This window comes from Aplidium turbinatum, chromosome 3, assembly GCF_918807975.1.
Source record: "Aplidium turbinatum chromosome 3, kaAplTurb1.1, whole genome shotgun sequence".
In the NCBI taxonomy this organism is placed as follows: domain Eukaryota; kingdom Metazoa; phylum Chordata; class Ascidiacea; order Aplousobranchia; family Polyclinidae; genus Aplidium; species Aplidium turbinatum.
Genome location: NC_137474.1, coordinates 29,397,990 through 29,421,772, shown reverse-complemented (window position 1 = coordinate 29,421,772; position 23,783 = coordinate 29,397,990). Strand labels below are relative to the sequence as shown.

At 38.0% G+C, this 23,783-nt stretch overlaps 1 protein-coding gene and 1 pseudogene across 2 annotated transcripts in view; one reads left to right on the top strand and one right to left on the bottom strand.

Moving 5' to 3' along the window:
• The window catches only part of LOC145766444 (carbohydrate sulfotransferase 3-like), a 76,972-nt gene extending 62,626 nt beyond the window's left edge, over positions 1-14,346 (top strand). Inside the window, exon 6 of one of the 2 annotated variants that reach the window (XM_082578159.1) lies at positions 13,700-14,346. In XM_082578159.1, the coding sequence (XP_082434285.1) occupies positions 13,700-13,738 (39 nt within the window). In that variant the 3' untranslated portion in view covers positions 13,739-14,346. Of the gene's footprint in view, positions 1-13,369 lie in introns of both variants that reach the window. The other variant, XM_082578158.1, reaches the window with a different exon arrangement.
• A 121-nt stretch (positions 14,347-14,467) lies between these two features.
• LOC145766445 (zinc finger BED domain-containing protein 5-like) lies at positions 14,468-14,977 on the bottom strand (annotated as a pseudogene).
• Between the last annotated feature and the right edge of the window lie 8,806 nt (positions 14,978-23,783).

Here is a 23,783-nt window from a genome sequence, read left to right as displayed (position 1 = left end):
CTAACTTTATGCCTCGTCTACAGTACAAAATATTTTGTAATGTACATTGTGTACATTGTACATTTTGTTTGTAGGCCTACATTACAAAATATTTTGTAATGTAGATGAGGCATTATCATCTTTATTTTGCGCTCTTTGGAACAAAACACAGTGCACTGTGAAACAAAAATACAGGACATAACAACAAGTAGGCGACATAAAGCATTGAAGGGACACCATCGAGTTAGCTGATACGTGTAAATGGAGCCTATCTCATAATTTTGAGTGTATCTCACAATTACTGTTTGCATAAACGCTATTTCTCCGGCTTCTCCCAAAAGCATTTGCAGTGATACATTTCCTCAATTGCAAGTTTTGTCAATGAGAGCATTTCCATAGAACGTTTATTTCGAAACCAGGTTTTCGTGTCTTTATCCAAGAGAAGATTTTTTATTGTAACGTTTTTTATTCGTCAATGAATATTATCTGCTTGAAACAACTGTTTTGAATAGTTTGTGGCCTCCATAGCCTACTATTTTGATCGTGGATTACTATTCTTCTTTGTAGAGCTGATAACGCAAAAAACGTTTGCTATTATTGTTTCTAATTAACAGCTTTACGATCACTGGCTTTTCTTTGTAGCATAAGAAATAACGCGCTTTGTATTATTGAGGTCAAACCAAACAAAGGAAAGCAAGAGGATGCTTCTTTCTGCTCGCGCATATCGATGCACGAAGCAATTATGAGCTTATGGCTTGTCATCGCAATGTAATCCATTTCACGCTTTGCTGGAAGTGAGCTAGAAATAGCAAAAATTCACCAAAATCTTGAATTTACAAGAAAACTACACAACTTTTAGCATCAAATTTAATATCATCAGATCCGCCTGGCAATTTTAGGAAAAGTCAAGAAAAACCAAGTGCATGGCGTTACTGTGCTTCAAATAATTAAAGGAAATATGAGGGGGGGGCCAAATCTGGCCTCCCTTTAAGGAGCAAAGTGTTCACAGGCCCAAACAGGCCCAAACAGGTTTGACAGAAGTTTTATTAACGATGGTGCAATTTTGGCACATTTTCTAGCAACTTCCATGACGTAATATTCAGTAGACTTGAACGGTTTTTATATGACGTTTGATTAGGTGAACCATTGTCTGGAACAAGTTGTCTTGAAGCGTTGGTTGAGGTGATGATTTGAAACTTGAGTGATTGTTGTGAGACAATGAGACTGGATTTAAGTTTTAAATTTGGACCTCAGCAAAACGTAGTTTTACAGCTTATTAAAAGGTGTGATTTTTTTAAGAGAATTTGTGCTAAGAAATGGCAGGAATTTGTTAAAAATAAAAACTAGAAAAAAAGACAAGAATTTGCAACTGGGCTAGGACAAAACAATCATCTGAGATGGATCTAAAATACAAGAAATTAGATTCTAGCGGCACATATAAGTATAAAAATTCAAAGAAAATGAAGGGGTGTACCAGCAAACATCTATAGGATTGGCCCATGATACAAGAGAAGGATCCCCAGAGGATACCAACTGATATGAATGAATCAACAAGTGAATAAAAAAATAACAGTTAACCTCTCAAGTACATGTAGCTCCACACAGAGTGAAATTTACATGCCTTTTGACTCTTTTTTATTTCTTTAAAAGTATTATTGACTCAAAAAGAATGTCTAAAAAGACATTACGAAAAGTAACCACGGACAAAGGCCAGTGTTTCGATCTTCATATCTCTTCAGCGTAGTAAAGTGAAAGTAGAAAGTTGTCTTGAAGCGTTGGTTGAGGTGATGATTTGAAACTTGAGTGATTGTTGTGAGACAATGAGACTGGATTTAAGTTTTAAATTTGGACCTCAGCGAAACGTAGTTTTACAGCCTATTAAAAGGTGTGATTTTTTTAAGAGAATTTGTGCTAAGAAATGGCAGGAATTTGTTAAAAATAAAAACTAGAAAAAAAGACAAGAATTTGCAACTGAGCTAGGACAAAACAATCATCTGAGATGGATCTAAAATACAAGAAATTAGATTCTAGCGGCACATATAAGTATAAAAATTCAAAGAAAATGAAGGGGTGTACCAGCAAACATCTATAGGATTGGCCCATGATACAAGAGAAGGATCCCCAGAGGATACCAACTGATATGAATGAATCAATAAGTGAATAAAAAAATAACAGTTAACCTCTGAAGTACATGTAGCTCCACACAGAGTGAAATTTACATGCCTACATTTTATTTACATTAATTACATTAAATTACATTAAAATTACATTAAATTACATTAAATTATTTACATTAAATTACATTACATTAAATTATTTTTATTTACATTAAATTTACATTTTACATTTACATTTACATTTTTTATTCACTTGTTGATTCATTCATATCAGTATGTATCCTCTGGGGATCCTTCTCTTGTATCATGGGCCAATCCTATAGATGTTTGCTGGTACACCCCTTCATTTTCTTTGAATTTTTATACTTATATGTGCCGCTAGAATCTAATTTCTTGTATTTTAGATCCATCTCAGATGATTGTTTTGTCCTAGCTCAGTTGCAAATTCTTGTCTTTTTTTCTAGTTTTATTTTTAACAAATTCCTGCCATTTCTTAGCACAAATTCTCTTAAAAAAATCACACCTTTTAATAGGCTGTAAAACTACGTTTCGCTGAGGTCCAAATTTAAAACTTAAATCCAGTCTCATTGTCTCACAACAATCACTCAAGTTTCAAATCATCACCTCAACCAACGCTTCAGGACAACTTTCTACTTTCACTTTACTACGCTGAAGATATCTGAAGATCGAAACACTAGCCTTTGTCCGTAGTTACTTTTCGTAATGTCTTTTTAGACATTCTTTTTGAGTCAATAATACTTTTAAAGAAATAAAAAAGAGTCAAAAGGCATGTAAATTTCACTCTGTGTGGAGCTACATGTACTTGAGAGGTTAACTGTTATTTTTTTATTCACTTGTTGATTCATTCATATCAGTTTGTATCCTCTGGGGATCCTTCTCTTGTATCATGGGCCAATCCTATAGATGTTTGCTGGTACACCCCTTCATTTTCTTTGAAATTTTAAAAACCTGTGAAAATCAAAAGGAATTTATTTTATTTTGAAGTACTTGAGTTTAAATTTGTTTCTATGACGACATTTGCCGACCAGTTCCGAACGCTTGTTCAAAAGGTGGCCACTATCAGCCTTCAGAATGGCCAGCTTTTCAGCCAAACATAGGCCACAATTGTTACGACCACCACCACTATAAGGCCGAGCACAGCTGTGGATGGACCAAGTTATTTGAGGACCAACACCCTTGTCCTTAAGGTCCCAAACTGCCTTAGATAGTTCGGTACTGTTTCGTTTAGACCTATCCATGAAGGTACATTTATGGTTGGAAAAACGTTTTTTAAAAGTAGTTTCGCAACAACCAATGTAATTAAGAACCTTTGGGCTGTTATCAATGGTAGCTTTGTAAACAATGGCCTTCTGCAAGCATTGCCCATTCAAAGGACATTCTGGCCTCACCCTACAATTGCAACCAGGCTGCGATGGTATATTATCAGCCTGCAATATTGCTTTATTGTGGGAGGATATGACGCTTGCAACATTCGGAGTACAACTGTAGCTCAGCTTAATAGTATTACGGTTGAATATTTTGTGCAATCTATGATGGGGTGGAAAGTGTATGGAAACAAGTTTGAAAAATTCCTTACCAATATTGCTATCAACCTGCAAGCTGAAAGGAGGGTTAAACCATAAAATTTTCCGGCTCCTTTTCCTAGATGTTCGTAAGTTATTAGCAGGGTTGTAGCAAACTCTCTCCGCAAAACCACTTTTCAAAAGGGCATCGTTATAAACAGATGCGGTCTTATCAAATTCATTTTGGCCAAATGATGTGGCGGACAATCGCTTTGAAATCATAGTCGGGATTTGTCTCTTAATGTTGGGTGGGTGATTGGACTGGGCATGGATGTAAATTGGATCATTATTGGGTTTTCTATAAGGCCAGAATTTACCAGATAGCAAATTCAAAGTGACGTCAAGAAAATCAGTTTCAATTAGACCAGTATCCACAGTAATATTTAAGCCATGTTGTTTAAATAATTGAATGACATTCTTTCTCAAACGATCAATCTTAGGGCCGGATAAATTACGCAAAATAGCCAGACCATCATCACGATATAAGCCAAGCATGTCTCTGTCAACAATAGCAGAAAGTTCGTTCAAAAGAAACAAGCCGACCAACTCACAAATCTCAGCACCATCAAATGAGCCCATTGTAACGTCAAACAAACCATCTTTCTTAGCCCAAGTTTCACCACCATCAAAAAGCAACGATTTCCTAGCATGGAAAATTGTTTGTATGATACAATCATCCAAATCCATAAATGGTTTGGCAAACTCAATTGCTTTACACAAAAGTTCCTCCGTAATGGATGGATAAAAATCAACAATGTCAAATTTCATAAAGGTGCATTGACGTTTAGATGGAATAGCCTTAAACCATGATAACACAGAGTCTGTGTTTTTCCATTGATTCAGTCGTGATGCATCACGGATGGTTACGTTAATAGAGTCCAAGTATTGTTTACTTATACGGCCAATCTGGGACTTGGAAGGGTTAATCAACCTGCATTTAGGGTTCGATGTAAAATTTGGTTTATGATCTTTTAGCGTAATAAACGCTGGGTTGCTTGATACTTTTTCAACCCGATCATCAACCTTTAACGCCTTGGCAATCTTTTTAGCCTCAGTATTGATCGTGTCACTGATAGCAGGATTCGCCTTTTTGTATTTTGCCGATACATTATCATTAAGCAATTTTTTATAATCCTGGGTTTTAACTTTGTATAAGTTAGTAGTTTTATCTGCTGATATCAACAGATCCGTAGAGTTAATAATATTCTTAATGTCATTAGTTAGTTTTCTCTGAAAAGAATTGTAAATGGGTTTGAACTTAATATTACGAACCATCTCGTATAAACCATTCTCAAATGGTATCAAAGCACCATGCTGTGGAGGTGTTCTTTCAGTCGTAAAGCCAAAGTTATTAAAATGCTCAGACTGAGAAACATCCTGCTGGTTAAGATCGAAAAAATAGGCCTTCCAACGTAAACGTTTAATAAAATTTTCAATCTTACCTAACATCGTCTTCAAATATCGATCTTTACTTGGAATAGCAATGTTTTTTAAAGAATAACCGTAGTTAATCTTTTCCAAATTCATAATAACTGGATAGTAGCATCAAACGAAAGTGCTCAACTAGATCAGTGCTAGGAGCAATATTAAAACAATGAAAACTATTAATACTACAAAAAGTGCTCAATGCCAAGCAAAAAGGCAAAGCAGAGCGAATTAAATCAAATGTAGTTATTACTATCTGAAGCCTTTACAAAATGTTTCACCTAACGGATCATCAGAAGGTCTGTAAAAACATGTAAACAGTAAAGAATCGATAATTCTGAAAAGATATTAAATATTACAACTGTAATTTAATCTGCCAAAAAAAATCTCTAAACCTGTACTTCCTGAGGAGATATTAAATATTACAACTGTAATTTAATCTGCAAAAAAAACCTCTAAACCTGAATTCCTGAAAAGATATTAAATATTATAACCGTAATCCAATCTGCAGAAAAAAACTCCAGAATTACTAAGGACAGCCTCCATCCGCCACGATAAAGTTTCAATCAATTTGTCCCAATGGAAACCAAGCAACATGATGGCAACATCTATGACATCACAAAGAAGCAAACATCTGTTTATAACGATGCCCTTTTGAAAAGTGGTTTTGCGGAGAGAGTTTGCTACAACCCTGCTAATAACTTACGAACATCTAGGAAAAGGAGCCGGAAAATTTTATGGTTTAACCCTCCTTTCAGCTTGCAGGTTGATAGCAATATTGGTAAGGAATTTTTCAAACTTGTTTCCATACACTTTCCACCCCATCATAGATTGCACAAAATATTCAACCGTAATACTATTAAGCTGAGCTACAGTTGTACTCCGAATGTTGCAAGCGTCATATCCTCCCACAATAAAGCAATATTGCAGGCTGATAATATACCATCGCAGCCTGGTTGCAATTGTAGGGTGAGGCCAGAATGTCCTTTGAATGGGCAATGCTTGCAGAAGGCCATTGTTTACAAAGCTACCATTGATAACAGCCCAAAGGTTCTTAATTACATTGGTTGTTGCGAAACTACTTTTAAAAAACGTTTTTCCAACCATAAATGTACCTTCATGGATAGGTCTAAACGAAACAGTACCGAACTATCTAAGGCAGTTTGGGACCTTAAGGACAAGGGTGTTGGTCCTCAAATAACTTGGTCCATCCACAGCTGTGCTCGGCCTTATAGTGGTGGTGGTCGTAACAATTGTGGCCTATGTTTGGCTGAAAAGCTGGCCATTCTGAAGGCTGATAGTGGCCACCTTTTGAACAAGCGTTCGGAACTGGTCGGCAAATGTCGTCATAGAAACAAATTTAAACTCAAGTACTTCAAAATAAAATAAATTCCTTTTGATTTTCACAGGTTTTTAAAATTTCATTTGATTTTTACAGGCTATAAATCTCATTTAATTTTTACAGGTTTATAAGCAGATTTTATTTCATTTGTTCAGGACACTACAGGTTACATTATCACAATTCCTTGGGATTTTTACAGGTTATAATTTTGAAAAAATTGAATTTCATTTCATTTTTACAGGTTGTAAATCTCATTTAATTTTTACCGGTTTAAAAACAATTTTTGTTCATTCTGTTCAGATTACTACAGGATGCGCCGATCATAACAAGCATTTTGCTTCTTTGTGATGTCATAGATGTTGCCATCATGTTGCTTGGTTTCCATTGGGACAAATTGATTGAAACTTTATCGTGGCGGATGGAGGCTGTCCTTAGTAATTCTGGAGTTTTTTTCTGCAGATTGGATTACGGTTATAATATTTAATATCTTTTCAGGAATTCAGGTTTAGAGGTTTTTTTTGCAGATTAAATTACAGTTGTAATATTTAATATCTCCTCAGGAAGTACAGGTTTAGAGATTTTTTTTGGCAGATTAAATTACAGTTGTAATATTTAATATCTTTTCAGAATTATCGATTCTTTACTGTTTACATGTTTTTACAGACCTTCTGATGATCCGTTAGGTGAAACAATTTGTAAAGGCTTCAGATAGTAATAACTACATTTGATTTAATTCGCTCTGCTTTGCCTTTTTGCTTGGCATTGAGCACTTTTTGTAGTATTAATAGTTTTCATTGTTTTTTTATATAACTTAAATGTATATAAGAAAACTTATATAATAATGATGGAAAGTCAAGAAACTTCCCCCTTATGCAGCCATGAAGTAGAAGATGACGGAGAAAGAGTGGTGATTGGTGCGAAAGGAGCTGAAGGGATCAATAAAGCCAGTATTGAGAGGGGCGTTAGCACTGTGGTAGCTGCTGGAGCAGTGGTGCACAAGAGATGTCGTATGAAGTACATAAACATGAAGCAAATAGACTTGGATAAGAAAGCTACCTCCGTTCATGGTTCAAGAGAGGTACACGGGTGTCTACTGGATCCTATGATAGCACGACGCAGTGTTTCTTCTGTGGACATGAAGTGGTGAAGACAAGGTCTAGTGCTAATTTCGATAACTATAGCTTTGTTAAAACGGATGGATTTGTAAGGTCCATCTTGTCACATTGCAAACAGCGTAATGATGACTGGGCAATCACCATTCAAGGGATAATCGCGTACTTTGAGAAGGACTTACATGCACACTGTCTGTATCATCGTTCATGTGACATTAACTTTCGGACAAATTACGGAATTCCTATGCGTCATGGTGGTGGATCTACTACAAAGAAGGAGAGACAGGCAGGAGAGACTGGCAGCCGGACCGACATTGGCCAATATGGAGCTCACACCCATGGAGAGCCTTCCTCCCGGAAAACGTGAACCGTGGAAGTATTGGCGATGCCTCAACCGCTTAAGAACTGGTATTGGCAGGTGTAAAACCTTGATGAGACACTGGGGGTATTCCATGGGGAGCACAAGTTGCAAATGCGGACAGGAGCAAACGATGCAACATCTACTCGAATGCCCTGACCTAAAAGCAAGGTGCTCTGCACAGGATTTGGCCGAGTTCAACGATAGAGCAAGAGCCTGCGTGATGCTCTGGGCTACGGCCGTGTGACACACGATGAAGAAGAAGACTACAAAGAAACCGCAGAAGGTAGGGAGGCCGATGAACATGGACCAAGAGCAAGCGTTCTTGAGAATGTGTGCCTTTCTCGAGGACAACGATGAAGAGCAACTGACTGTCACAGATCTTGCAAAGAAAATGACGGAGTATCTTGTAGAAGGAGACAGTGCTACCTATAGTAATAAATCGCTGAGGTATAAGCTGGAGGAGAAGTATGGCGATTCGCTATTTATAGCAGAGTGTGAAGGGTTGCCTAACATTGTAACGTTCCGTGAAAAGACAAGAACAATCCTGAGGCACTATTTCAGTATTAAGGAAAAGAATGAAGAAGCCCAGCAGAGAGCCATCATAGAGACTGCGGCGAAACTCATCAAGAGCGATATCAAGTCTAAGATCCCATTTTCAACCGATGAATATCCGAAGACTTCTTCGCTTGAATGTGAGTCTGCCTTAAATTATCTCCCCCCTGAGTTTGCGTTGCTTGCTTGAAAACCTCTTCGTTGGAAAGGACATTCACAGGAAGGTCGCAAGCATTGGACAATCAGTTGTTCAGGCAGTACGTCCCAGGGCTGTAGTAGCTCCATTGCAGTTTGGGTTAGCAATCCAGCTGCATTATCATTTCAGGTCTCGATTTCTTGTAGACACTCTCTCAGCCATGGGATATTGTTCATCATATTCGGAAGTTCAGCGATTCGAGGAAAACACTGCCGCTTCTGTTGGCCAGGATGTACTCGGTGGTGCCATAGACAGACTGGATATGGCACTGCTGTTCGCTGCGGACAACGTCGATCATAATATCATCACGTTAGATGGGAAGGGGACTTTCCACGGCATGGGGATGGTAGCTACTGTTACTCCAGGAAGGAAGGTCAGTCGCACTGTTCTCAGACGGAAGACTGCGGACTTGGAGATAATTGAACAAAGCAGAGTTGATGTAAGGGAATACCGTTTCGCAAAACACACTCGCCGAAACATAACATTCAAACCCTTGCCATTTCTCGACGCCATTGACCATCGGGTTGATGTATTGTGGGAGATGTCTTTCCGCTTCAGACAGCCTGCACCGAGCTGGAATGGATTGATGCACATGCTACATAAAGACTGTGATCATCCGGGGTCGTCTTCGGTAATCTTCCTGCCCATCATTGACATGTATTCTGGAGACAAGTCATGCATCTTCTCCACTCTTGAGTATCTGTGCAAACTTGCTGATAAACACCGCTCCGCTGCAGTTGTTACATTCGATCAGCCACTCTACTGGAAAGCGTCAAAAATCAAACACGAGGTGCCTGAAGACAGCCCGGTTCAAGATGTTGTCCTGATGCTCGGGAGCTTCCACACATTGATGAATCTTACGGGTGCCATAGGAACGTTGTTGGATGGGAGTGGAATCAAAGAGATCTTGGGAACAATTTACGGTGACAATGCTGTGCAACCCATCATGACTGGAAAGGCAGTTCAGCGTGCAGTTCGTGGCCATCTCATCCTTGATCAGTGTCTTAACAGCAAGTTGCAGACAAAGTACTTTGCAACCATCCCGGTTTTGCAGACCTGTTCCAAGAACTTGAGCAGTTGTATGCTCGGACACTGACAGGGGACAGTGACTTGAATTCGGTCATCACTTCTACCTGCCTTAGTGAAATTGTCCACCTCTTGTCCACCAAAAGAAATGGATTATCCGCTCACTCTCGCACCAGTAAAGTATGGCTGAATTACCAAAGGATAGTAGGAATTGCAAAGGAGCTTATCGAGGCCGATCGTACAGGATTGTCACGATTTCTTTCTATCTCTTACCAGGAAAAAGACTTGGAAAGGTTCAATGACGTAGTTTAATGGGTTATAACCGAAAAGCAGTCAATTAAATATCCAATGGTTCTACTAGTGAAATGATAATCTAACTTCTTGAAGGACTTTAACGAACGGCTTCTCAAATAACTCTAATTTCGATCACAATTTATATCAGCACCAATTCTCATCTACTTGTATTCGATTTCTTCAACTCTCAATCAACAATAATTTCTGCACCAACTACCAATCCACAACTCATAACACAACTCTCATAATCAACTCATAATAATCATCATAATTTCATTGCGCAAATTACACCACTATTTTTTATAGAAGGTTGTTTCGATCTAGTAACATCGAGAAGGTTACGTAATGTCACATTGTTCTGTCAAGTTGTAATAAATGTCAACAAGCAGAAGCTTTCAGAAGTCTAAAGAAGGTCACGTAGGGGAGGAGACTCTTACATAATACAGATTTCGCAATCAGAGATCCATTGGTAAACATCCTTATGACGTCATGACAAACGACGCTCAGAAATTATGACAAACAACAAAACATTCCAGATTTGCATGCTTACTGACGATTCTGGAAATGCGTTACATAATACAGACTTCTCATTCAAAGGTTACTTCAGGTCAATACCCGATAATAACACATCGCTCAAAATTCCATAATGAAAACAGCACATTCTGTCAAGACGCAAAGCAGCCCAACGCGAGGCCTTGCAGATTGATTGTGACAAGGATCCTGGCTGATGCACCTTCATGCTGTAGCCGAATGTTTGCCCATTTTTGCAGCTGCTGGGCATGAGAACTATGTGAAGTCCGCCTACCTTAACCTCCAGTCAATGACCACTCTGGAAGATGATATGCCATTAGTGTTCCATAGATTTATGAATGGCTTGCATGTTGTAAGGCGTACTGATCAGTACTCGGCAGGCTTGGGTTGCGACCTAGTCATCGAGCAAACTCTGATGCCCTCCCTAAAAACTGTAGGAGGACTCACCAGAGGAAGTGGAATGTCCGAACATCAGAGGGCCTTGTGGACTCTGTCTGTGCCAGTATCCTCTTCCTACAGTGATACAATGCGGGGTTTCACTCGGCAGAGCTTTGTCACTAATGAACAACACAAGGAGGCAAGAACGTCAAGGACAAGACGAGATCGTGAAGACCTGGAGAAAATTGCAGATAAACTCGAGACCTTTTCACCTTTTTCTGATGAAGTGTCTCTTCGCAACATTATCACTGGGGTCAATGCAAATAAGGATGTGAATGTCCATAACCTGTTTACCATTGGCAGAGAAATAGTGGCAACAATGGAGGGTCAATCACTGTTTTCAGTTAAGTACAAGTGGTCTATGAAAGCCAAGACCCTGGCATCTAGTGTGGCAATTGACGTTGCTATGGACAAAACAATAGACCCCGCTCTTTGTTCCAAAGGTTTCTTGTGGTGTCTCAAACTGCTCATCTTTCCCTTGATGAGGTGATGGCCTATGAACTTTCACCATACCCACCATCCCTCTTTGAGGCAAAACATCTTTTACGCAAACCAAACAAAGCACAACTGATGGCTGCTATAAAAGAACAGAGTTCAGATGACGCAGTACTCAAGGATGTACCAGAAGTGGAACATAATGTTCTTGACGGAAGTTCTCTTCTCCATCGACTGAAGTGGTCAGAAGGAAAGACATATTGTTCAATCGCTGACGATTATGCATCTTTCACAGTAAAGCAATATGGTAAGGCTACGATAGTATTTGATGGTTACATTGGAGGACCAAACACTAACGACATTACCCATCAGAGACGGCGCAAAAATCGAACAAGTAACAAAGTGAACATTGCTGAAGGAACGAAATTTGTCGGGAAAAAGGAGGATTTCCTTTCGAATGTGGAGAACAAACAGTCTCTTATCAATCTTATTTCACAACGCATGAAGGACAGAGGTTGTCACGTAATACAATCAGAAGGGGATGCAGATGTGGAGATTGTTAAGGCAGCAGTGTCAATGTCATCCAAAAAAAGTACTAGTCTCATTGGCGAAGATACAGATCTATTAGTGTTGTTACTTCATCACGCGTCAACCAGCAATAGCAACAAGCTTTATTTCTACTCGGATAAAGGGAGTCCTGCAACAGTATACGACATTAAGGTTATGAAGAAGTTGCTTGGAAACGATGTCTGCAGCAGTCTTCTCTTCTGTTTCTGCATGCATTCACGGAATGCGATACCACTTTCGCGGTTTTTAGAATCGGAAAAAAAATCGCTCTACACAAGGTTTTGAAGGGAGACTCTGTCTTAAATAGCTGTGCTACGATGTTTTCCACACCTAAGAAAAACATAGCTGAAATTGAAGACGCTGGGTGTAGAACGATGGTGGCATTGTTCGGGGGCAAACCTGGAGACAATCTGTCTGCAATGAGGTATTCTAGTCTCTGCCAAAAAGTTGGTTCAGCCAAAGGCTTTGTTACACCTGAACGACTGCCACCAACCTCCTCTGCAACGAAGTATCATGCCCTTCGGAGTTACCTCCAAGTAATGCTTTGGATGGACAATGGTGAGGCCATGGACACTACTGAATGGGGATGGAAATTGCAGAACAACAGTCTAGTTCCAGTGATGATAGATACTTCACCTGCGCCAGAAACACTTCTGAAAATAATTCACTGTAATTGTTCTCGTGGTTGTAGTACAGTTCGGTGCACTTGCAAAAGATACCGACTTATCTGTTCACGGGTATGTGGACCATGTCAAGAAGGACATTGTGACAATATGAGTGAGGAAGCAGTGTCTGCTGATAAAAATAGTGACTATTAAAATGCACTACACGTGTATTCTATAATTTTTAGAAATGTACATGTATGTCATGACGTCATTGATGACGTCATGGCCTCGCCTGTCCATGTAGTTAGTATAAAACGTTGTATAAAAATTGTTAAATCAAAATATATAGTATAAAAAATGCAAACTCTTCTGCAACCTACAGCTTTGAAATAAGGAAATATTGGTTATTTTTAGTGCGATGGCTGTCATCGTCTTGTGACGTCATAGTTAGAACCTTTGTGGTAATCAATTTTTGGTAAACTTTTAGTATGTTGTTCCCCACATATAATAGTAATAAAAAAATCATAAAACGCTTTCTTGGAATTTGTTCAGGGTCAAACCGCATTTTGACTGGACTAACAGTCTAGTAGAAATGAATTAAATGAATTTTTCTGCCGTTATGTTTTTATTACGTTACAAAATTCTTACTAGCCTTTATTAAGCAGAGGCGGAAACATGCTCTTCAAATTTGGGTAGCCTTGTAAAAGGTTACCATTTGACTTTACACCGCAAATTGAATAAAGCACGTTGCGTATTGCAGTGCTGATAAAAAAACGCATTTCATTTTCACATGCTTTTTCTTGAAGGGGCTGCAAAATCTGAATCCGCCCCGGGCGGCACATTCCCTAGCTACGCCACTGTTTTGAACCACTGACGCAGGCACGGTCACCTAGATTGACAGAGTGAAGTTTCCGCTTGTTGATATGTTATCTGTGAACAATTATAGGCTACTATTCCATCTAGTTGACGCCGCTCAATGTAGAGCAGTTCTTGAAATGCATTGCTCAAGTGCACATCCTGTCACTCGAGCAAGCGCCTCTTGAATTTGCAGTTTCTGTTGTTAAATATACTCGCTTAACCAACTGAGCTATCATAGTGGACGATGTTTTTTGTTTTGTTATACAACTGTTTCCCAGGTGACAATCAATCACGTGACTCTGGAAAGGTACACTTGACCATGGAATAGGCCTACGGTTACTCAATTGACACTTTTGTCTACTCTACTTGTCTATGTTCGTCTGCATAAGATGCCATAGAACAGGGGTGTCCAAACTTTTTCCAAGGGGAGCAAAATTTGATAATGCTAAAGTGCTCTCGGGCCAACAATCTCTGATCATCTTGTTTTGACCAAAAAAGGTGCATTATACAATAATATTGGGTTATTTAATACCATTTTCATAAAACAAAGCAATATAAAGTTGAAATATTTTGTTATACAAGTTATATATCATCACAGGATGTGATAAGTTTTATCTGCTTTTCTATTACGAAGTGAAACATCCAGAAATATTATAAAATACAGCTGTGTTGATGTGAAGGATGAAACTGACGCATTGACTTCAATACCCAGGTCAGGTCTGGTTCGAACCTTTGAGGATAGAGATAGACAAGCATAAAACATCACGTATGCGAGAGTGGCTCAGTTTTGATCTTAAGTGGTTTTTGTTGAAGTTTATAACCAAGAGCGTCAGCTTCCGTAAGTAAGTTGAATCGAACAAACTCAACTTTTGCATTTCTGGAAATTGTTGTATCCAGCTGCAGCTAGAGCAGTGTTTTTCAAACTTTTTCCAATCGCGTACCGCTCATTTGTTTTTTAATACACTGCGTACCACCTGGCTGGTATTTATTAGTTACCGTATTACTATACCATACGGTAACACCAATGAATAGCAAGAAAATACAATTTAGTGCGATTGATGCAACTGTTTCCTCTGCACAAGCATGTCTATCCGGAGTACAACCTTACTCACAGCACATCGGAAATCATGTTCAGGCGCAATTAGACGATTTCGGCTCTCGGACTTAATAGCCATCAAGGCCGAGAACCCTTGCTCAATGCTCACACTCCCATGTAGAAGGGAAAACGAGTAACTGAGGAACAGCATTTCGGGCCAATGTTGGGTAAGTGGAACCCATGATTAGCCAGAAATCTATAGGAGAGTATTCCTTCGGCTTTGCTTTTGCTGTCTCGTCAACTTGAATATCAATTATCTCTTCTTGTTCTCCCGTTCCTACGGGTAGAAGAGCTGGATCGATGCAGAATGGATTGACAGCGTAGGTGCAACTTACTAAATCTGGGAAGTAATGCATTAATTCCGTTCTGAGCAGCTTAAGGTGATCACCAATGTCTTGAGATAATTTATGACTGGGGTCCACTGGAAGAGCGGTAAGGAGTTTGAACATTCCGTACTGTTTGCTCTCCACGTTTTTAGTCCAGATATCTAGTTTATAAATGAATGCTTCCAGCTTTGTAATAAAAATAGTGATATTGTTGTTTAAGCTTTGAAACAAAAGATTCACAAAGTTAAGAGCCTGGAAAATATCCGACAAGTAGGCCAGCCGTGAGATAAACTCAACGATTTCCAAATCATCTTTAAAGTCGTGGTTTTTTTCTTTAAAAAATGTCAGTAATTCATGCCTAAGTTCAAAGACCCTCATTGTCACATTTCCATGGGAAAGCCAGCGGACCTGTGTGTGGAAAAGGAGACACTTATGATCAGAACCGAGACACTTATGATTTGCTTTATTGTGCATTTGTGACGCAATAGTATCAACGTGAAATTGTTGCACAGTTGAAGTAATTGTGACATCATGTTCTGTATTTGCAGTGATTTTGGCTACTGCAAAGTGCGGCAAATTGTATAAAGTAGACCAAATGCAACAAAAAACCGCCGAACTCTTTGCGTACCACTTAAAATGCTCTCGTGTACCACTAGTGGTACGCGTACCACAGTTTGAGAACCACTGAGGTAGAGGAAGCACAAGGGAAAGACGTTGCTGCCGACTTTGACACTCGGCTTCGTAAGTTCATAATTAGCTGCAGGGAATCGAAATCTCATCAGGGTTCACGCAGAAAGAAGTGAAAAGCAATCAGTAATTTTCAACCGGTGTTCTGCAAAACACTAGTTTTCCATGCAAAGTCGTCAGGTATTCCTCAAGAAATGTTTAGTTTGACTTGTGTTTCATGAAACACCGGTCAAAAATGAAAATCCCAAGAGCTTCGCGTTTGTCTTTCTGCAATCCCTGCCCTTAATTCAACTTTGTGCTCATCCAAATAGCCCCAAATATCGTACTGGAAAAAATAGAAAATGAATAAATTTGTTGTTGTGTGGTTTATTTTATAGTTAGTTGCATCATTAGTATTACAACAATTCGTCTGGTGTTCTGCAAGATTTTTTAATACATAAAATGTTTCGTAAAACAAAAACAAAAGTGATAGCAATAAGTAAAACAGATGAAACTTGTCCAAGCTTATACATTGATGGAAATGCTGTTGAAAATGTAAGTAGTTTCTCCTATCTGAGCTGTGTCGTAAACAGACACTTACGATGATAGCACAGAAATTAGAAGGCCAATTACAATGGCAAAAACAGCTGTGACATCACTTGCAACGGTGTGGAAACAGAGGAAAACAGAGGTCTATTGGTAAGTTAAAATTACTGCAAACTCTCGTTTTCCCAATTGCCACGTATGGATGTGAAATTTGAACATTAAAAAAAACGTGACTTCACAAAGGAAGTGTTGAAATGTGGTGCTACAGGAGACTGTTACGTATCAGATGGATGGAAAGAAAAACAAACAAATTTGTTACTCAACAAATAGACGATTACCGTTCAAATTCAATCGTTATTTGTAACCGTTAAATTCTTTATCGAATGTCGATCAATTAATCCCGTGAGGTCATCTCGCGGTCGCTTTAGAACTGTCTTTTTGAGATTGACTTGTTAGAGCGTAGACGTATTTTGCTGCCTCTTAATTACTAGGCAGTGGTTGGTTAGGTTAGAAAGACATTTGGTAATCAACCTCATCACTCCAATCAACCATACTACGTTGGCTATTAGTATTTCTTTTAGTGTTTGCATCATAGGCTTGAGCCACAATTGTACTGTATGTCTGTATTACTCATCTCCTTTGGTAAATTTGACTGAGCGTGGTATCTTAGACATTGTGGGTGTCAAGTCAGAAATAATAGGAACAGGTTGAAGTTTGATCTACCAGACTGTTTACAAAAATTAAATAGGCGAGCAGCGGCGGTAACAGAATTCATATTTTGAATTAACATTTGTGTTGTAACTGCAAACGCTCTCCCTAGATAAAGTAAACAATATCACACCAAATCAGAAGAATCGGTTTATTTAAATACAGAGCTTTCGCCACACAAGTGTGGCTTCATCAGTATAAACTGCAACAATAATAAAGAATGATATACTATTAAGATGGTTATAAAATTTAATGAAAGTGTTAAAAAAGTAGATAATATAGTAAAAAAATAAAAAAGATCAAATATTATACATAACTATAAGACTTTAGGTCAATACACTAGATAATAAGATGATGATCAACATGTAAAAATTCAAATCTATTAAAATTGTAATTGGAGAGAACTTTTAACTATAAAACTAGTTTCTACGTATTGTAGCTCCTACCATTTGTCTGACTTGTCTGACGTCTAACGATGACATAGCCTACACTATTTATTATCGTGATAGCAAGGAATAAAAACAAACTGAACTGCTAATTCAAAGAATGTTGAGATGCAAACAAACTGAACCGCTAATTTAAACAGAACTAAATTCTAAGAATGTTGAGATGCAATGACATTGGCATAGAAACGATAGGTTAAAAGTAAAAATGCATTTCAATAATGATGTCATAATGAAAATTTTATATTAGAAATGAATTAAAAATGAACAAGGGAGTAGTAAAGAAAAAAACGTATTGAAATGTTTAAATCAATTAGTGAAAGAAAAGAACATCTAAAACGAGAGAATTAGGAAAATAGACAAAACAAGAAGGTCTAAAAAGTAGTTAGTAAAAAGATCGTCAGTAAAAGAGTGATAAGATTGTTTATTCTCTAATGTTTATCCCAGTAGGTTCTTGTGAGTGAAGTGTTTTAATCCAAAATTGTTCTTTAATTTTTCTATATTCACACGTTTTGTTAAGTTTATCAATGGCAATGGCGTGAAAATCAACAGTGGTATGATTTTGTTTGTTGAAATGTGAAGCTACAGCTGTGTTTTTATTGTTCTTGATGTCTCGTAAGTGTTCACTAATTCTGATTTTAAATTTGCGTCCAGTTTCTCCAACGTATTGTTGGAAACATTTTTGGCAAGTAATTAAATAAATGATGTTAGAAGAATCACAGTTAACTGACTGGAAAATATTAAACTGTTTATTTGTAACACTGCTGGAAAAGTTTTCGCAAGGATTAGAATGAGCACAAGTGGAACAACTTTTTCTGTTACAATGGGTGAAACCAGGTGGGGTCAAGGTGGAATGTAAAAGTTTAAGGTTAGTTTTGACTAGAAGATCACGAAGAGTAGGGCATCTTTTGTAAGCAGGAAGGAACATTAAAAAATACTTTTTTGATGTTAGGAAGTGAGGGATGATATGTGGTGACGAATGGTTTACGTTTAGAGTTAGTGGTTTTTATTAGACTTTGTTGCTCAAGAAGACTTACACGATTCATTGCTTTAGCTTTATTAATGGCATCAGTTATGATTTTAGTTTTGTAATTTCGTGTTTTGAGATGAATGCTTAAAATTTGGGTGTGTTTATCAAAAAATTGAGTTGTCGAGCATATTCTGCGAAGGCGTAGTGCTAAACTGTATGGAATATTTTTAGTGACGTGAGATGGATGGCATGAGGTGGGTAAAAGGTATTGATGTGCATCTGTGGGTTTACAATAAAGTTCTGTTTCAATTTTGTTATTAATAATGTGTACAGTTGTGTCTAGAAAGTTTATTTCATTTGAAGAGTAGTTTAATGTGAAGCGAATAGTGGGGTGAAGTGAATTGGCAAAATTAAAGAAGTCTAAAAGTGATTGTTCTCCCGTTGTCCAAATGATAAAGATGTCATCAATGTATCTTAAGTAACAGAGTGGCTTGTGTTTTGTAGATTGAAGTAGCTGGTTTTCAAAGTTTGCCATGAAAATGTTAGCATATTTCGGAGCCATTTTAGTGCCCATGGCTGTGCCTTGAAGTTGTAAGTAGTTTTTAGAATCGAAGGTGAAGTAATTGTTTTTTAAAATGCAATTAACAGATTCTTTTAATAATGTAATGAAATCGTTGTTAACATTTGTGCTGTGTAACATTTGGTCTAATGCATTGATACCATCTTCATGCGGAATGTTTGTGTACAAAGATATAACATCAAGTGTGACAAGCAATGATCCTGTAGGTATAGATTTGATTTGATTTAAATACGAAAGAAAGTCTGTGGTGTCTTTAATGTGGGAAGAAATGAAAGATCTGTTCATAAACTTTGAGAGATGAAAGTCAACAAATTCAGATAGTTTTTCAGTTGCTACACCGTTACATGATATAATAGACTCTCCCTAGACTCTGCTTTTTTCTTAGCCTAGTGATATTAAATACAGTTATTTTGTATTTGTAGGGAAGCATTTCTCCTAGTACTTCGGACTCTCAAGCCGACACTCTTATCCAAGATTTTAAAATACGTAGTCTCGAACAAAGAAGATTAGTAAAAGAAACAGCGATAAACGTTTCAATAAACAAACGTTTAAATAAAATTATTTTAAACCACCCTTTCACCACTGTTCGTGATTCTAGCGCAATCTGGACGAAATGGATTTCGACATTAACTTTTCAAAATGTGACTTATGTTCAAAATGTTTGCTCAAGAATGATGTCAATCTTCAATTATGTGCCAATCACTGTCACAAGCCAACTTCAGAATACATCAACTTCAGTGGTAGAAAGGTTTTGCCCAGAAAATGGTTTAAATGTTAATGGTGATTGCTAATGTTGTTGCAACCGGCTGCGTAGCCGAGTGGTGAGAACGTCTGCGCGACGTTCGAAAGGACGTGGGTTCGACACCGCTCCAGAGCACGCGGCTGTGTCTCGGCGAAAGACACTTAAAGGCGAGCCAAAATAAGGGAAGCAGCTGACTCGAAGACTATATGTCACTTCGCTGCTTCCTGTCGTCTGTTGTATCGCAGTGTACTGTATGTTATCGCAATGGGCGCAAATAAAAGCATTATTAAAAAAAAAAAAAAAAATGGCTTTGTGACGTGATAAATATTAAATTTTATATTATACATAGTACATTTGATTTCACTCAGGGACGTAGCTACCGGAGCGTCCGCCAGCGATTTTCCGTCGCTGCTTGTGTTGGTGTAACCCTAGTCGATGTGCTGGCAGTTGAAATAGCCAGCGTAAAGACTGGGAAAGGGGGATGTTAGAAGAGATGATAGTGACATTCGCGAAGGCTGGGCTTGTAGATATTGGCGCTGTTGTGGTCTGCAATACCAATGCGCATCCACTCAATCTCGGCATCAGTTGAAGATTAATCGACAAAGGTCCACTTCTCAGGCTCTCATGCACAAACGTGGCAATGCCGTGCTTTCTGCTTAAGGTAGACCTGGCTAGAGTGTAGTTGGGAATAGCTAGCCCATCTGCAGAGGTACCGTACAGTGTGTCTCTTAGAGGAGGATGACAAGTGCCTAGACTATGGGCAAGCTGCTCTACAACTTTGATCTTGCTTTTTGTTTAACCTTCTATGTTGAGCATCAGGTTGGTGGAGCGCATAAGTGTAAGAGCTGGGGGTTCAGTCGCACCCATAAAAGTTTGATTTGTAGATAAGTCAAGTAAAATTGAAAAACAAATTGAGAACATTTTTAGATATTTTTTTGATGTATTAAAATTGTATTTCTTTTCAGCTTCTTGCTTTATAAAACTAATTAAAACTGCATTTTATGTTTTAAAAAAAGCATTGATTGACAAGAAATTCAACAATTTGGATAAAATATTTGCATGTCTCATATCTTTGAGTGACGACATAACTCAAGTATGAACTTTAATCAAAGAAAATTAACCAAAATTGTTGCGAAAAAAGATTGGGGTCAATTAGAATAGCACAGAACACATATTTGTTGCAACCTAATTTTGTGTGACCTTCGAACTTCTTATAGAATCAACTTTGAGCAAAAAAAATTTGTCCGTTATTGTTGCAAAGAAAATTTGTTAGAACAGTGTGGGATACATTTTGTTGCAACCTAGTTTTGTATATGGAATATGGGAACCCTCAAAGGTCATATAGCGTGAACTTTGGGCAAAAAAATATTAGGCAAAATGGTTGTGAAGAAAGTTTGAGCACAGTTAGTCAGAACAGCCTGGAACACATATTTGTTGCAACCTAGTTTTGTGTACCTCCCGAAACTTTTATAGCGCGGAACGACATTTGGGCAGAAAAACTAGCCAGTTATTGTTGCGAGGAAAATTTGGGCACAGTTAGTCAGAATATTGTGGGATACATTTTACTGCAACCTAGTTTTGTTGTATGGTAACTCTCAAAACTCATAAGTTATAGGCTAGTTTGAATTTTGGGCAAAAAAAATTAGTTACTTTTTAGGTCACTTCCTGGTGTTTAATTTCACATTTAATGTTTATCAAAATCAACAGTCAAGACCCTCAGCAGGTGCAAAAAAATGGTGACAAGCTTTGCGGTGGAGCATGGTTGATTGCAAAAATTTTTTGGGCACATTTATTACAGGCTATTTTGGCAACGTTTGTTTCGCATCCCCCAAGAATAACCTTCTACTACACCAAAGGTGGAGCGTCTGAACTTGTCCATTAGGCTACCTCTTGTAGCTGTGTCATCCAGGTGGAGGGTCTTGATTGACAATAAGTTTCGTTTTTCGTCTGCTTGAAAGTAGGTGTTACTCACAGGATGGGGCACGAGAAGTCACCTGTCGTCCATCCCAATCTAATTTCTCTATTATAATAGATGTTCAATCAATGAACATAGCCATGGCCCCATGAGATAAAAAAAACTTCAAAACAGAAAAAATATAACCGTGCATGCTTATAAACAGTCTAAAGTGGCATTTCTTAACCGGTGCGGCGCGCTAGTGTGGTAAAAGCTTTAACATGGTCATGAATTTAACAATGCATTAGCGGTAAGAAACGAGCATGTATTGAAACGAGTGTCGTTTACGAAAACAATAGAACTTTTGAGAGACTAACATAGTGCGGTAGGCTCATAGACATCGTATAACGATGACTGATGAGATACGTTAGATGAATAATGTTATGCGATGTCTATGGGTATTGGGTAGGCTACGTTTTCTGGCAGGTTGGACAATTTTGAATTAGTGAAAGTTCACAAACACCATTCATTTTATAATTGGTCAATTAAATGGCCTCTTGTGGATGTGATGATGAGGAACAGACTGCAGATCACATCATCAACGATTGCACCATCTTCAACTCACATAACGAAGTGAAAGATCTTCGCGCCCTGGATAATGAAACCAAAAACCAGCATGGTTTCTAGTACCTTTTCAAGTTAGTTTGAGAACATCGTGAATCTGGGGTGGTAAAATCCTTGGCCCAAAAGGCTGACACGATGACGATTGATTTTATGCAATCTTTTGAAAACTTGTATCGATGAAAAAAATAGTTTAAAACATTTGAGAAGTGCTAGCCTACATGAAAACTCAAAAAGATTTGCTCTAAGTTACTTGAATAGTACTAGCTGTCATTTGAAGCGGTGGCCTAAGTTACGTTGCCCGTCATACGGAAAACATCAGTGTAATCAACACGCAGCTGAATTAAGGAAATAGGCCAACAAGAGCAATGGCACCACGCACCAAAGCTATCATGCAAAAACATTAACACAATGCAAACTGGAATGTAAATTTGTAAACAGATTTTAAGCACTTTGTTCGAGTGTTTATGTAAACTTAAGATAGGCCTACAGGTACGTTAGTTTTAAAAAACTAAATGTCCAAAATGTGAGCACTAATTCTGCAATCACTGTTACGAACTCGCCCCTTCTCAAATTATGTTTAAATACTGTAATGTCAGGCATGAGCGATTTCGGACATGCGATGTTTGTCCCTTCCCTTTGATTAATATTTCTTTTCGGTTTCGTCTACTGCTAAGGTAAGATCTTGCACTTTTTTGTAATTGTCTCTTTCATTGTTTGTTTGTGACTCATAGTGTTCTGCTTGTATAATATACTGTTTTCCTACTTAGTTGTCAATGGGCTAAGGTTTAGATAGGTCACAGTTTAAGCAAGTGGTTCAGGTCAACAGACTGGAAAGAGCGATCTGCAACTAGTTCTCAGGTACAGACATATACAACCAAACATAAAAAACCTGGTGTAATTTAAACGCCATGTGATGTGCCTTTCTCCTATGTTCTGCCGTTTTATTTTGCGTTTCGTTTTTCAATTCAGTGTTTAGATCAGTTATTCATTTTCATTGTAGATACGATAAGCAGTTATTTTTTGTTACTTGATAAGGGCTAACGTGTGTATGGCCGAAAACGTTTGTAGCTTATAGTTTTGTTCAAGTTTAATCGATTATGTTAAATGCCGTGTGGTTGCTTGGTTGTATATGTCTGTGGTTGAAGAAAGTGACCTTTTTACCAAAATTGTAGTTCTCAGGTAGTAGACAAACACATAGGCCACTTGTTGGTAACCGTCAGTGTTGGGCGCGATAACTCATTTTTCAGTTAAGCGATAACGATAATCGATAAACGAAAAATGCCTAAAGCGATAACGATAAACGATGAATCAAAAAAAAGTTAAGCGATAACGATAAACGATAAAATTATTGCCGATAATGTCCGATAACGATAATTTTTTTTTCTTGATTAGCGCTGCCCCATCCCATGCAGCACAAACTGTTTTCATCAACATGACGAAAAATCGAACATAATATACTGTAAAGGGACAAAACTTTTTGTAAGTTATGCATGAATAGAATCGCAACAGCGGCAGTGGGTATCGAATCTTCAACCTCTTGATCCAGAATCAAACCACTGAGGTAACCGCCGTGCTTATACCTTCAAATACCAGTTGGATGCTTTTATCAATTGAGCTACACTGCCGCTTACGTGCAGTAGGCAAAATAATTAAATCAAATGAAAATACCATAAAAAATTCCAAACTTTGCATTTTGTTTTCTGCTTTAAGGGCTGTTTACAGCAAAGTCAGCAATAATTGAAAAAATTCCAAAAAACGCGAAATGCT